The sequence below is a fragment of the Martes martes genome, assembly GCF_963455335.1.
Source record: "Martes martes genome assembly, chromosome: 1".
Lineage (NCBI taxonomy): Eukaryota > Metazoa > Chordata > Mammalia > Carnivora > Mustelidae > Martes > Martes martes.
In genome coordinates, this window is record NC_137888.1 from 194,278,754 (window position 1) to 194,293,151 (window position 14,398).

Genomic DNA, 14,398 nt, shown 5'->3' on the forward strand with positions numbered 1-14,398 from the left:
AGTGCCAGGTCTGGAGGCTTCCTCATCTGTCAATTGCAGAGGCAGAAACTAAGGAGATTTGTGTCCTTTTCTGCTCTGAATTTCTGCGATTCACAAGGAAACCCGAGTTGAAACAAAAATAGAATTTCCTTCCCTCAATTTGACAACATTGTTACAAGTATTGAAAACAAAATAAAACATTTCAATTTTGAGGGGAGGATTCAGGCAAATGAGCCCTCACGTGCCCCTGCTGCTGGCAGGACCTGATCTGGGGAGAAATGTCCTCCCATGCAGAAAGAGCTGGGAAGATGAGGTTAGCAAGTCTCTGAACTGGCTTCTGCACTCAGGGATTACCCTGCAGGGTGCTGAGGGCACGCTGGTGATGAAGAATGTGGACTTGGGTCCCTGTGCCTGGAGCCTGTCCCTCACTCCCCATGTGACCCTGGAGAAGCGACTTAATTTCCGCCTCTCTCACCTTTTTTGTAAAAGTGGAATAATATAATACCTCCCTCTGGGGGCTGTTCTAAGGACAAGCGAGTGCACGGAAAATCCTTAGAGGAACACCAAAGGTAGTGGTGCTGAGTCATTTGATCTATTATTAATACACAAGAAGATTCACCGCAGCATTATTTATATCAAGACTTGCAAACAACTTAAATATCCAGATTTGGAGGAACAGTGGAATCCTTCATGACACACCCATAGACTGGAAGGGGATGCAGCCATTTAAGAAAATCATTCACTAGAGTGATGCCAAGAGCAGCTCGCACTGCAATGGTGTAGAGAAATGGAAAGAAGCTGGACACAAAAGCAAACAGGCAGTGCACCTGCAAATCTGAAAAAGAAAAACACCCAAGGGCACGTATAGACTTGCAAATTTAAAAAACTAGAAGGAACGAAACACAAGAACACAAGCCTGACTTTCAGGTGATATTTTTCCGTTTGACATTTTTCAGTATATTCCTAAAGTTCCACCAAAGGGGCGTTCATTTTATAAATAGAAAATAGTAATTATGGTGGGTTTCGGCGGGGGTGGGGGCAGCTGTTGCATTTTAATTTCAGGTTCTGAGTGTTAGGTATGAATGGCGACTGTGTCTGTAAAGAATATCACTCGCTTTGGGGCCCCTGAGTGGCACAGTGAGTTAAGCACCTGACTCTTGGTTTTGGCTCAGGTCCTGATCTCGGGCCCCTGATCTTGGGATCATGGGTTCGAGCCCTGCTTGGGGCTCTGTGGTCAATGGGGAGTCTGCTTGAGATTCTCTCTCCCTCTCCCTCTGTCCTTCCCACTCTCTCTCTCGCTCTCAAAAATAAAACAAATGATTCCTTACCAAAAAAAAAAAAAAAGGATTATCACTTGCTTTAAGGTAGAGACATAGGGACACCACACAGGAATCACCATGAAGTGACCAGGGCTGGCTGTCAGAGCAGTATTTCTGTAGCAAATAATTTTTTTTTTCTTCTAAGATACTTCAGAGTTCCCCCCAAAATGCCTCAACTTATTTGGTTAATAATCATAGCGGCAGTACAAAGCTGTCATTCACTAAGCACTGCGTAGGTGCCAGGATCTATACTAAGTAGCTCGAAATCCTGACTATTTGATTGTCACACAGGCTGTGTGTTCTTCCCATTTACACATGAGGAAACTGAGGCACATAGGGCAGTTTTACTGAAGGTCAAAGCTCAGAAAGTGACCAAGGCAGGTACTGAACCCAGGCCAGATTCACACTCTACAACCCTCCTCCCCTGAATCAAAATAGCACAAAAATATTTTGGAGACAAGCAGATATGTGGCACTGTCAGGCCCAAAGCAGAAATAACATGTGGAAATTTTGCTGGGCCAATGAATTGTGAGAGAAGCTCACGTAGGAAGTGGCCGTTTACGGCAAAGTGATCATTACCGAAAGGTAAGCAAACCAAAGGTTAGAAATCAAGAACTCTTCAGATTCCAATTCTTTCCCATACTCCTGTGCCAATGTTACACAAATATGAGATGTTACGGCATTCACGTGTTCTAAAGCAAGAACCTAAGATGCACCATTTAGCGGACAAGAAGGAACAGATTTGGACGCCATCTTGTAAATCCAAGAAGATACATTTGGATTCATCCTGCTGACAATATGAAATTTCAGGGAGCTCCTGCTGGACAAGACATTAATCACAATTATAATAATATTCCAGCAGAGGTAAGGAGAACCTCCAGGTTCATCTGGACTCATTCATTCCATTGAATTCTCATCTCCACATTTTGGCAATCATGGATTACATTTTTTATAGTTGCTTAGTCGAACCACAATGTACCTTTGAATGACTTTTGGCAATGAGTGAACACATCACACACTCATAAGCCATCCTCTGAGGCTATATACTTGGTGGCGCTTCCACTGAAGGCATAAGATTATAAGATGAAAACAGGCACCTGAACCCTATCCAGAAAGGGCATTGTGGCCCTACTAACTGCTCTTGCTGGCTAACTAAAGAAATAAAGTGTTACCAGAACAGCTGAGGCAACTCTGACCTTTGAGAGCTGGAATCATCAACGCCAGTTGTCTGAAGGTACCTCTGTGTCTTTGGGCAACACAGAGTAGAAACCAGAGACACTTACCCGCACGGCTTCCGACTTTTTGTGAAACATCTCTTCCATGTTCTTTGCCAGCTTTTTCACCAGTTGGAGGCCATCAATTTCTTCTATGGCAACGTCTTTCTCATACTCTTTGTATTTCTGTTAGAAGGGAGGGCAAGAGGAAAGGCATGAGACACCATACCCATGATTTCGAAGCACTTCTAGTTACTGCCTCTGTTGGATTTGGAGATATGGGACTGTATTTCAAAATTATTAAACCAGCTAAGGAGAAATGTGAAAATTGGCTCTGGCTCTTTTAGAAACTTAACGAGCACCCAGGAAAGGAAAAAAAGAAAAAAAAAAAAAGAAAGAAAGAAAAACCCTACAGTAATCAAACTCTTCATCAACCATCGTCTTCAGCTCTTGAAATCAACACTCTACACTTCCAACTTGACCACACTCAGCCTTTCTTTTGGAGGACAGCCCCAGATTCATTAGCTATCCCCCAGCCAATGCCACTAGAAACTGACTATTCCAAATGTGTCATAAAATAAAAATGAAGAAATTTAACTCTTGTGTGTGTGTAGTTTTTTTTTTTCCTTGAATATCACTAACTTATTTTTTTCATGGCCAATCACTGGGAACTTAAGGAAAATTAGTTTTAAGGCTATGACTGTAATATATAATTATAGCAGGAGTAGGCAATCTATAATCCTTGGGCCAAATCCAATCCATCACCTATTTCTATAAATAAAGTTTTATTGGGACAAAACCACACCCATTTGTTTATATATTCGATAAGTTTAGTAGTCACAACAGAGACCGGATGCCCCACAGAGACTAAAATATTTACTTTCTTTTATAGAAAAAGTTTGCCAACTCATACGTTGGAATGGAAACTGAAGAAAGTCATATGGCAGAGCCTCTCATAAACATTTTATAATAAGAGACTCCTTGCTATGGATTTTAATGTTTCCCTTCAATCCACTAAATGCTCTTTGAGGACCTCCTATGTACCCTCAATGAGCTCACAGAAAAGAGAATGTACAGTAAGTACAAGAACCGTAAGAACAAATACTTTGTATATAACCCATAATGGGTTCATCTGTTCGTAAGAGACTGATCTGACCCATAATTTACTCAAATTCTCCAAGCCAATCTTTCATTTAAAACCTACCACACCCTAGTGACTTATCTAGCTAGTGACGTATCTAGTTTCACCAGCAGTTCTCAAAGTGACCCATGACCCGCTGACGGTTCCCTGAGACCCTTTCAGGGGCCCACCAAGTCCTCCTTTTCCCCAACAGCATATCTACGTGAAGCCAGATTTTCTTCCTAGATTTCAAAAAATCGCAACAGACTGAACACAGAAGCAGATACGAGGATCTGCCTGTCTTCTCTTTAACCATTAAAAAGACTGCCCCCCCCCAAAAAAAGTGTCACTCCACTTTTTCTGTTTGTTTGTTTTGGAAAATACAGTTATTTTTCATAAAGCACCTATTTATAATAACCGTGTTTTTATGCTTGAATTAATTTTTAAACGTTTGCATTTTAATTTCTAACACAGCAAATGTCAATAGATGCAACCCCCATGAGCAGAAGCCCTTGGGGGGGTCCTCAATATTTTGTAAGAGTGTGAAGGGATCCTGAGACCCAAAAGTTTGGGTTAACTAAAGATTTAGTTGTGTTCCCATGGGAAAGAAATATTGTTTATTAGTAAATACCTCCCAAGTGGAGTTTGAATACTTTCAGTGTTGATAGAAATCCCTTACATTTGTGTAGCTAATGAAAGGAACTGAGGAACTGAAACTACTGGGGCCTTGATATCAACCCTTATTTGTTCAGAGAACCCGAACCTCTTACGAACCCCTCACCGCCGCCTCCTACTTAGAAAAAACGAGGGGCTCTATATCTTATCTTGGCTCTAAAAACCTTGAGAGTCATTTTTGAAGTAGAAAAATGTAATGGCTTTTTAATGGAAAGATCACAGTTACAGTAAAAATTTGTATTTTCTCTCCGTTTCCCCTTCTTTACTTTAAAAAATGTAAACTGAGAGAAGGCTGTTTTTCCTTGCCCAGAGGAAGTGTGTGTGTGTGTGTGTGTGTGTGTGTGACACAAAGCACTTCCCTTCCAAGCACAGATGTCCAAGTCCACTGAGGCAGTAATACTGGGTGTCTTAGAGAGAGAAGCGGAGGGTTTGAGAACAGAGAGAAGGACGTTATGGGAATGAACATAAGAGAGAATCCTTCCGAACCCCGAGACTCCAATGAAATCCCTGGTGTCTGAGGGCATTCTGCCTAGAGCTCTCAGAGCCCAGCACTGACAGAGCCGAAGTGAAAAGGGCAGGAAGGGACTGATTCCCAGACTGGGCATTGGGGCCTCCGGCTGAAACATCGGCCTGAGGACTTGGTATTTCTGAGAATTAAGGTGAACCTAAGGAAATACACAAAATGTTATTCTAGGCTGCCTGAGTCTGGACCAAGACAGACATCTGCTACATTATTTGTAGGATGCTCCGAGCTGCTCCATACTGTCCCATAATGGACTACGGGTTGTAAATGACACTCCAGGACACCCTGTGCTCCTCTCTCCTGGCCCTGTAGCTTGTGTGGCCTGGGAGACAAGGACACGTCCTTGTGCTCACCCAGCAGCCCACAGCAGACAGTCACAGGATTTCTCTGAATGAGGCTCACTGTAAAACCATTTCAGTGTTACAGTATAAGGAGGGTGCAAGTAGGGATGCAGCTACATTATTCTGGGACCCATAATGGTGACCTGTCTACCCCTTGGGAGGCTGACTGGGTGGGCTTGAGATGTGGAGCTCTAGCCAGACCAACCATGGCTCAAGCTAACAGCGTCCTCTGGCGTGTGAATAAAACTTCAAGGACAATCACTGGAAATGTTCCCTAAGTTCAAATGCAAGCCAATGTCTTTGGAGCCAAAAATCCTGGGGGTTCTCTGCTGCCTGCCAGATGTGTTCCAAAAGCCAGCAGCTGAGGCCAGCCTATACCCAACGCATATTCACTACCCAAACTACCAAGTTCAAGAAGTGAGTAAAACAAAACAAAATTGCCAGTCTAATATTTACAGAGTCGATATGATAAGTCTCTGTCTTAAGTAATTTTGTAATGAAAGGTGATCTAGAGGCGTAAGATAAAGAAAAATGAAATGCATTTCACAATTAGCCTTTACCTGAATCTTCTGGTTTCTAGATAGGGTCCCATTATTCTGGTCATATCCGTTCTTGCCTGTATTTTTCCTCTAGAAAGGAATCCATTTGTTTCACTATAACCATCCCCCAAGTTTTCAGTGAGATCTCCCTGCATCCTGCCTTCCTATGAGTCTGCTCTGTGAAAATGAGCCAGTGACTTTACAGAGGGCTAGTCTCCCAGGCCTACTTGTGCCTGGTGACCTAGCTAATCAGAATCTCAATACAAACCTCCTTGCCAAGCTAAAGACTCCAGATCTGGGACACATGTAACCATTCACCGGTTCTAGTTCTCTGCCAGCCGAAATCCTCTCCCCCCAGAACATGCGACAATGGGTCCTCCTTTGCCAATGAGCCAAGTCTGTACTACTTTCTCCCCACCCTGGGGAAGTTATCCCATAAGCAAAAAATCATCCTGCTTTTCAAGATGTGTTAATGCCTGTTGGAATGGGGTCGAACAGCTTAATGCCTTACTCTTACCAGGAAATGTTACACTTTGCTGGAATCAAGAAATTGAAGAATAGAGAAGTAACACAGTGATAGCCATTGGTCAAATGCAAGCCCTTAATGGCTTGGGATGGTCATATCCACCCAGAACCTTTAAAAATGTGCCTAGTGTACAAAACCAAGCAATTTTTTTTTTTACCTCCAGCAACCAGATAAAAGAAGCTACAACGGCACAACAGAATTCCACGGAGCCATTCCAAATTGTGTAAAAGAACCTAAGAAGTGTGCACACACAGTATGTTACAATATGTTACAGATAGTAGTCCGTAACTTTTTGTTTTAAATTACTAATCTGCTGTATACACCCATACCCAGGAACACCATGCTAGAAGGAACATATGCCAAATGTTCACAGCTGGTCATATGAACGCCAAGGATTTTTCTTTCTTTCTGTGTTTACCTGTATTTCCTAATTTTTACAATGAACATACTATTTTGGAAATTAGAAAATATAAAAGTTGTAGTTATGTGCGAATAGCATATGGGCACCTAATAAACAGATTTCTTTAGGGAAATGCAGTCCCAATTAGAATCTGTGTAATTAAGCAGCATGTCTTCATTAGCAGAGCCTGAGGAAGTCAGTAAAACGAGTCCTCTGTGTACCACGGGCTCAGCACGGTGCCGGAAGCTTTTCACATATTAATTTGTCTAATCCTCACAGCCACAGCCACCCCAAGAGGTAGGTATTATCCCCAAATTGAAGACGGGGAACTGAGGCACAGAGAGGTTTTAGACAGTAGTTGAAAGTCAAATGGTTAGAGTGAGCTTTAAACCCATTAAGGTCTGACTTCTAATCACTAGGTTTTTTGAACTCAGGGGCAGGGGGTAAGGGACGACAGTCCAAACATTTGCAAATTTGTTCCAGAGGGCCCATTTCACTGCCTTCATGACGCCTGTCTTCTTGTTCTTGTCGCCAACGGTGGCTTGGACTCGCCAAGAGAGTCGATGACCAAAAGCTGGAGACAGCACCTGTTCAAGAAGGGTGGCAGCTGCTCCCACAGCTGGGGCACACCGGACGTTGCAGCAGGGGACTCTGTCCCTCCAAGGGCCACTGAGAGGCTGGGCTTGGAGCCAGGCCTCAGAGGAGCAAACACAGCTCCTGAGAATAAAAACATCCAGAGAGAAAAGAGCAAGCCCACTCTGAAAGGAGATGTGGAGCCTTAATTATAAATCACTCCCTGGCTGTGTTTGGGCTACAAAATGTCTTTTGTTCTCCAAGGTACCAAGAAAGACCTGGAGGCAAATCACCCCACGCTCTTCTTCCCCCAGGATTTGCCTCCCCCCACTGCTGGGTAGGCAGCGGCGCTTTCTTTCCTCTGGCTTCCAGGACTGTACTAGCAATTTTCTCCGCTTCATAAAACAGCAGCAGCCCTTCAACCAGGAAAAGAAGTCAGGAAGGAATCAGCAGGCCCCCGTCAACCCAGAAAGGAAGGCAGAAGAAAGCACATACAGGCAATACCGCAGCGCCTCGTGAAAGAGTCAGGCCAGTCGGGATTTGAATCCCGTCCCCGGCACGTGTCACTTCTATACTATGTCTCCTCTCTACCAGGCAAGGTACTAGGCACAAGTAAAGTTGAAGAAAGCTGGCGGTCTCTTGGTCAGGAGTGTTCTGATGAGTGAACGGGCTGAGAAGATACAGCATCATGGTAAGCGCCCTGATGGGGTGGTCCAGGCAGTGCCTCCCTGCTTCCTGGACCCTTAAACGGATGACAGGGTTGGGAAGCGGGGAGACAAAACAGGGAACATGCCAGGCAGAGGGAGTAGCAGGGACAGAGGTTCAGGACAAGAGGCTGTCTGGGGCTCAAGGAAATACCCCCCGTTCCACTTCACTGGTGCATGGATGCCCAAGGTAGAGACTCTGCTGAGAGCCGAGGCCAAAGAAGTATGCAGGCCAGGCCATCAAGGGAGTAGGCTAGGATTAAGATTTTAGACCTTCTCCGGATTTGGGTAGGTGGGTGGGGTATGGAGGTGGGTGGGTTATACAGATAGGCAACAGTCAGAGCCATGGAAGGGTTCAAGGGTGGGAGGGACTCAGTAATCCCATGTGTGCTTTTAGAAAAACCTCAGTGTGCAGAAAGGGTAGGAGGGAAGAACACCGGATGGAGACAAGGAGCTGAGGGGCCTGAGTGGTCAGGATGCGGGAGATGGCACGGTGGGGAGGCCACAAGGGTCAGAGCCCTTCCAGGGCTCCCTGGAAGACATCGAGAGGGCTGACAGGGGGACACCACAGCAGTCTGGGCTGGCCGGCTGGCTGGCCATGTCACTGAACCTCCGGGGCCTCGGTGTCCTGAGTCAGAGCGCCAGGGATCACGAGGCCCTCTTCCAGGGCCTGGGGAGCGGGGGTGGGAGAAGGACATCTGTGAAAGCCCCAGCACAGAGCCTGCACGGAATGCCCGCTCCAAATCCTCAAGCTCTGGTGTTTCCCGCTTGGCCCTTCTGCCACGGAGGATTCTAGTGAGTGCTGTATGTTCATGCTAACCCTTCCCTAACTGAAGCTCTTAATGTAAGAGACTAATTCCAACAGGTTGGCTGAGGACACTGGTACTTCTCAGTTGGCTGCGCCCAGCCTCTGGGCTGCCCCCGGGCTCGAAGCAGGGGCCGGAGAGAGACCGGAGCCCCACAGCTCAGACCGGGGTGGAGGCAGAGCTCGGCCTTTCCCAAGAACACCTCCCTGAGTTCATAACACAGAAGGAGGGCAAGCTGGGGACTTTTTCTTCCCTCTGTCACAAGAGAACATCTGAAGCTTCCATCCCTTCTGTTAGCAGAATCAGCATTTGGCAAGAAATCTTGTGATGAGCCAAGAACATTCATCATTCGAGAAGGGAGACACAGAAATGCATTATTTCTGCAGCGTCTCTTTTGCCAGATCATTTCACACAAACACCAGGAAGAGAAAAGCACTACTTCACTGTCAGAACACTTAATGCTGTTCATACATTTGGGTCATTTTTTTTTTCCTACGTGATGACCGCGTATCTAGAAGTGAGTCACCTGGAACAGACCCTAAAGAGGGGACTCCGGTCCGGAGACTTCTGGCCAATCGCAGTTAATTGGGATAAAAGCCAAACACGGGAGAGAGGCTCCGAGTACCTCTGTGGCTACAGCAGGAACAAAGTGCCTCCCGCTGAAGACGGATGCAGGCATTACACTTAGCCAAAGAGCTGCTGCATCTGAACATGGTCTCTTGGCCAAATTTTCTCAGCAAAACCTGAAATTACATCTCTAGATTCAGCATCATTAAATCACTAGATGAAGACCGACAGACGGTCCAGGGGAGGAGATGGCTAAGCAAAGACCTGCCCATCCCCAAGTGAGAATCCGGGGAGACTGCCTCAACGCCCATGACTTGAGAGAAATGGTGAGAAATCAGCCTGCTTCTCCATCCCTCGCCTAAGCCTCCAGCACTTCCCTGGAAACCCCCCGACCCCGATCCCTGATACATCATGTTCCTACTTTAAGGTTCAATTTTCTATCTTATTCTCATTCCTTCAAGCTCTGAAGGAGCCACAGCACAGAAGCTGAACTCATTAAAACCATCATTTAAATAAGGATCACACCAACACACACACACACACATGGAACCTAAATTGAACTCACTGCTATTTTCATTCATCCAATAAATATTTGGAAAGAGCCTACCATGTGTCAGGTGGGTGGAGGGAATAGGGGACTATTGGCAAATGCATGTATTCCCTGGGGGTAGACAGAAGCCAATTTGTGGTCCATTTTGTTAAAAATAGGTAATAAGCAAGTTGGAACAGAGCTGCCTGGATCATCTCTATCTAAACTTGACCCCTGATATCCCACCTGGCCATTCTGCATAGTTCTCCTTCCAAGGTCACACCCGTGTGCCGTGCAGCTCGATCACATCTGCCATCATGGGAAGGCATTGTGTGTCTTCTACTGAGTGCGTAACAGTCTATAAAGCACAGACATATATTTCTCCTTGAGTAGGGAGGGTTGAGGACTAGGAGTTATGGGCAAATCAACAGTCCTATAAACAGTGAAAACTTGGCCAGGAACAGGAAGGACATCACAGTCACCAGGGAGGTAAGAGGTTCCAGGGAAGGATATAAAACAATGAATTTGCCAAGGGGCGAAGAAAAGGGGATGACCGTACACCACGTATAACTCCCTGCCTCCTGGGAGATGAAGTCTATGAAATATGCTATTAATCTCCCAAGACAGTCATGAGCCATCACAAGGTGGCTGATAAACAGAGGCAGGGTATCTGTGATCAAGGCTTGGTGGACAGTGGGAACAAGGGTAGGATGGGGAGAAGGGGTAGAAGGGGAGGGGAAAGTCTCTTTAGATGAGTGTAAACTCATGAGATACCCCTCCAGCGGGGAGAAGGTGATGCAGTTCCTGCTCTGTCTCATTCCTAGCAGAGGTGGCTGACCACGATGGGATGGGTGGGAAAGAATCCCCATGGATTTTCCTGGAATACTACCAATTTGGAACCTGGTAGCAGCATCCTGCTTGGCTTAGAATCACTGGCTGGGGTTCAAGATACAGGAAGATCAACAACATGCATCCCATTCGTTAGGCGGCTTGGTAATGTGCTACAAGCAGGGACTTTTCAGCTAGGCACACTAAGTTCAAGCGTCACCACTGACTAGCTATGTGACAAGCTGCTCAGCCTCCATCAGCCTCCTTTCCTTCATCAGTAAACGGGATGACATCAGACCTCACAGTGTGCTTAGGATGATCAAAGGGGGTCAAGTGTGTAAAGTACCCAGCAGAATGCTGGACATGGCATAGTGCCCTCCCAAAATGGTGATGGTATTGGTGGAGGTGGTCATAAATTCTGACATTTGTTCTATAACATCTGAGAATGGTCATTCTCTTGCCTCCACCAGAAGATACTCTGAACCAACGTTCACAGTCTAACCGATGAACTAGCCCTGAATGGTGCTCTGGGCAGTGGTATTTTTCAAATACATTCCCAAGGCACTGAGCGGTCTTCAACAGTAACTCTTTGGGGAATGGCTCCCTGCTGGCAGGAACCTGATGCTAGAAGTTTCTATTTACACCATAGAAATGACAGTTTTTAGATATGGCACTAAAGGTGTTACAGTAAAAACTAATCATCTACAATTTTTGGATTCTCTCCTTATAGGCAGTGTCATTTTCTTATTATGACATAAATGTACTTAGTATTCCTCTCGACTCAATTATTGCATACAGAAGTGTCACTTCAAAATACAACACTCCAAAGCAATTATGTTTCTAAGTAAATATATTTCCAAATCCTTTAAGCTGATGTTAGGAACGCTTCTTCTTAACCATAACAATGAACCTAACTGAATGCACGGAACTCTAGGTCACAGAGGAATACTTTTCTATTTGAAAATGAAAAGTGCCATTTTGTACAAATAATTCTGTTTCACACAGGTAATTCCAATCAAGGGTCTCCAAGGTCCAAAAACCGCCCACAATTCATCCGGTGCTCTTCCAGATCTAGGCAGGTGGGGAAAATCTTTACAGAATGCAGTTCTTCTCTGTCAAAGCCATCAGAATAAGAGACAATTTGCAGGAGAAGTGGAGACCCTAGGGAGGAAGGAACGAAGGAGAAGAGATGGGGAACCGCATTACAACCCAAAGAACAAACAGAGGGTGGGGAGGAAGCAGCTGGGCTCCAACCTCTGCAGGGCTGCGGCACGTGGACACCACCCGTGGGACATGGACGACCACCTGTAAGCAGTTCTTGCTCCATGGGGAGAAAAGCACAGATATGGGCCACCACTGAATGGAGCAGAGTTTGCTCAAAATGTTACTAAGATCCTCCAGCTGGGAGATGGAGGTCGTGGTCTGGTCTAAATGACTTCTCCAGGTGCCTTCTGGTCCTCACCTAGAAAGAGCACTACCACAGGAGTTACCGGGGCCCCCTGGCCCTCATGGCCCTAGCACCCTTGTTCCCCACTGGCTTTCTGGGGTGCCCTCCTAAATCACAGGTTTCCGGGGACACCACCCTTCAGAGCAGCTGGCTCGGAGGTGGGTGGTCTCTCAAAGATTTCTAGTACTCTCTATTGTCGGGTCCTGCATTGAAAGATGGATATCTCTCCTCTCCCTGCTTTACTGTCAATATGCCTTTTTTTTTTTTTAACCTTGATAAGTCTCATAAGCTTTTACTGTTCAACACAGTCAACTGGACAAATGTTACTGATACATTTTAGCTCTGGAGATAAAACTGAGTGTGAGTGTTGCATTCGATTCCTGTTTTACACGAGGGGAGTTCAGTCAGAGGCAAGCTACAAAACCAGCTGTTGATACAGCCATCCTTGCCCGAGCGTGGTGACGTTCTCTACTGCTTTAAAACAGGGAGTCATCTTCCTACTGAACAAAACCAAATGATCTTGAGGCTTCTTAAAAAAAAAAAAAAAATCCAATTCCTGGGTATTTTCTGGATTACTGCATGGGATCTGAGGCTCTGAAATGCACATTTTTATGCTGTACCTACATCCTCACAACACTAAAAGCCAAAATAATGACTACAGGTCCACATGTGTTGGAGAGGAATAATTTCATTGTATGCATTTACGAGTGCATTTTATATACACCAGCAAATATAAACACAGCCAAACTGCAAATAATAAAACATTACTTTACAAAGCCCGGATGACTTGAAATAGATTATTTTCGCCAGCCTACTCTTTCCAAACACATTTTTCTGGTGTTCCAATGTAAAATAATTCACCCATCTTGCTCCCCAAGGACCCAAGGGAATAGCAACAATGACAATAATAATAATTTATTATTATTATTATTACATAATTTATTTTTAATAATAACCAGCACTTAACTTCAGGTCAGAGAGATACTGTTCCCTCCCATTCTACAGGTTAGGGACTGAGGCACAGAGAGATTAGCCAAGTTACCCAGGTTTCACTACCAGTACATGGTTGTATCAGTTATGGGAACAGTAGCCACTATAACAAAAATATCCCCAAGTCTCAGTGGTCTCACACAATAGACATTTATTCCTCATTCCTACAGCTACCCCATCCTTGCCTGCAGCCTTCCGCATGGTGATTCTGGGACCCAGGATCGTCCCATCACATGTCTCTGCTCTCCCTCGGGCCTTGGAGGCTTCTGCATTCAGCAAGCAGGTGGGGAGTGAGGGCGAGGAGAAGACGCACCTGCTTCCTCAGCCTGGAAGTGACATGCAGCCACTGTGCTCATGTTCCAGGAACCCTCGAGAGATGCTGGGCCCAACCCAACATACCAGGGCGCAGGAAAGGGAACTGGAGGCTGGGGAGCCATGTCCAGGCTCTAAGGCCACACTGTGGCAATGGAGCCCGAAATCATCCAGGACCTGCGAGCTGTCTGTGCTGCTGTCCCAGAGCCGGGACTCGAACACAGACAGCATGGCCTTGGAGTCTATACTCTTAACCATCACACTTCAGTTGAAAATCTTGATAAACTGTAGGTAGAGGAAACCTTCGATTAAAATTTGGCCGGGAAGCATCTGCAAGATGGATAATTTAGAGCTGGGACAATCAAGTCACCATCTACAGAAAGGATAATATGATCCAATCACTTGTGTGTGTAATTACGGTCAGGCTCGGATGTTAAAGGCCAAGATATTGCAACCCAGAAAGGAACACATTATAAACAATTCTTAGACCTTCTGTCCGATTTCCTTAATCCCCACTCAAATAAAACTGCTATTTGAGTAGCATCGGTGACCTTCTCCAGCATGCGGTATGAGTTGCCCAGGCACCACAAAAGTTAATTGGCTTAACTAAAGTCTCTTTAATTCTATATCCAAGATGTCCTGGAAATCGAAGGCAATCGATGAATGAGTCTGTGAGATCCGTAACAAGCTTAGAGCTAATACTATTTGCAGCTACTCAAGTGGTTTCTGTACTTACAGAGCCAGAAGCTGGAATGAGGGTTAGGACCCTGCAGCTGAATAGAACTTTAACTCCATCCATCCCAAGCTGAACAGAGAGGTCCTGGTTTACAGCGCTGCTGGACCCTAGCTTTTCCTGGGGGAACGTGGAGAACCGTGGTGGGACCATGGCCAATAGTATGAACCTGCTCTCCATCCTACTGAAAGGAAGAGCTGAAAACTCAGTCTCCCCTGTACAAAGGGAGGGGGGAGATTCTGTTACCGGATGCTGACATCAGAAGCTAGGAGA

General features: G+C 45.5%; 1 protein-coding gene across 1 annotated transcript in view; it reads right to left on the bottom strand.

The window, feature by feature from the left end:
• Positions 1-14,398, bottom strand: part of CACNA2D3 (calcium voltage-gated channel auxiliary subunit alpha2delta 3) — an 866,841-nt gene that overhangs the window by 677,973 nt on the left and 174,470 nt on the right. Inside the window, exon 3 of the mRNA XM_080820180.1 lies at positions 2,582-2,698. Within this exon, the coding sequence (XP_080676306.1) occupies positions 2,582-2,698 (117 nt within the window). The remainder of the gene's footprint in view (positions 1-2,581; positions 2,699-14,398) is intronic.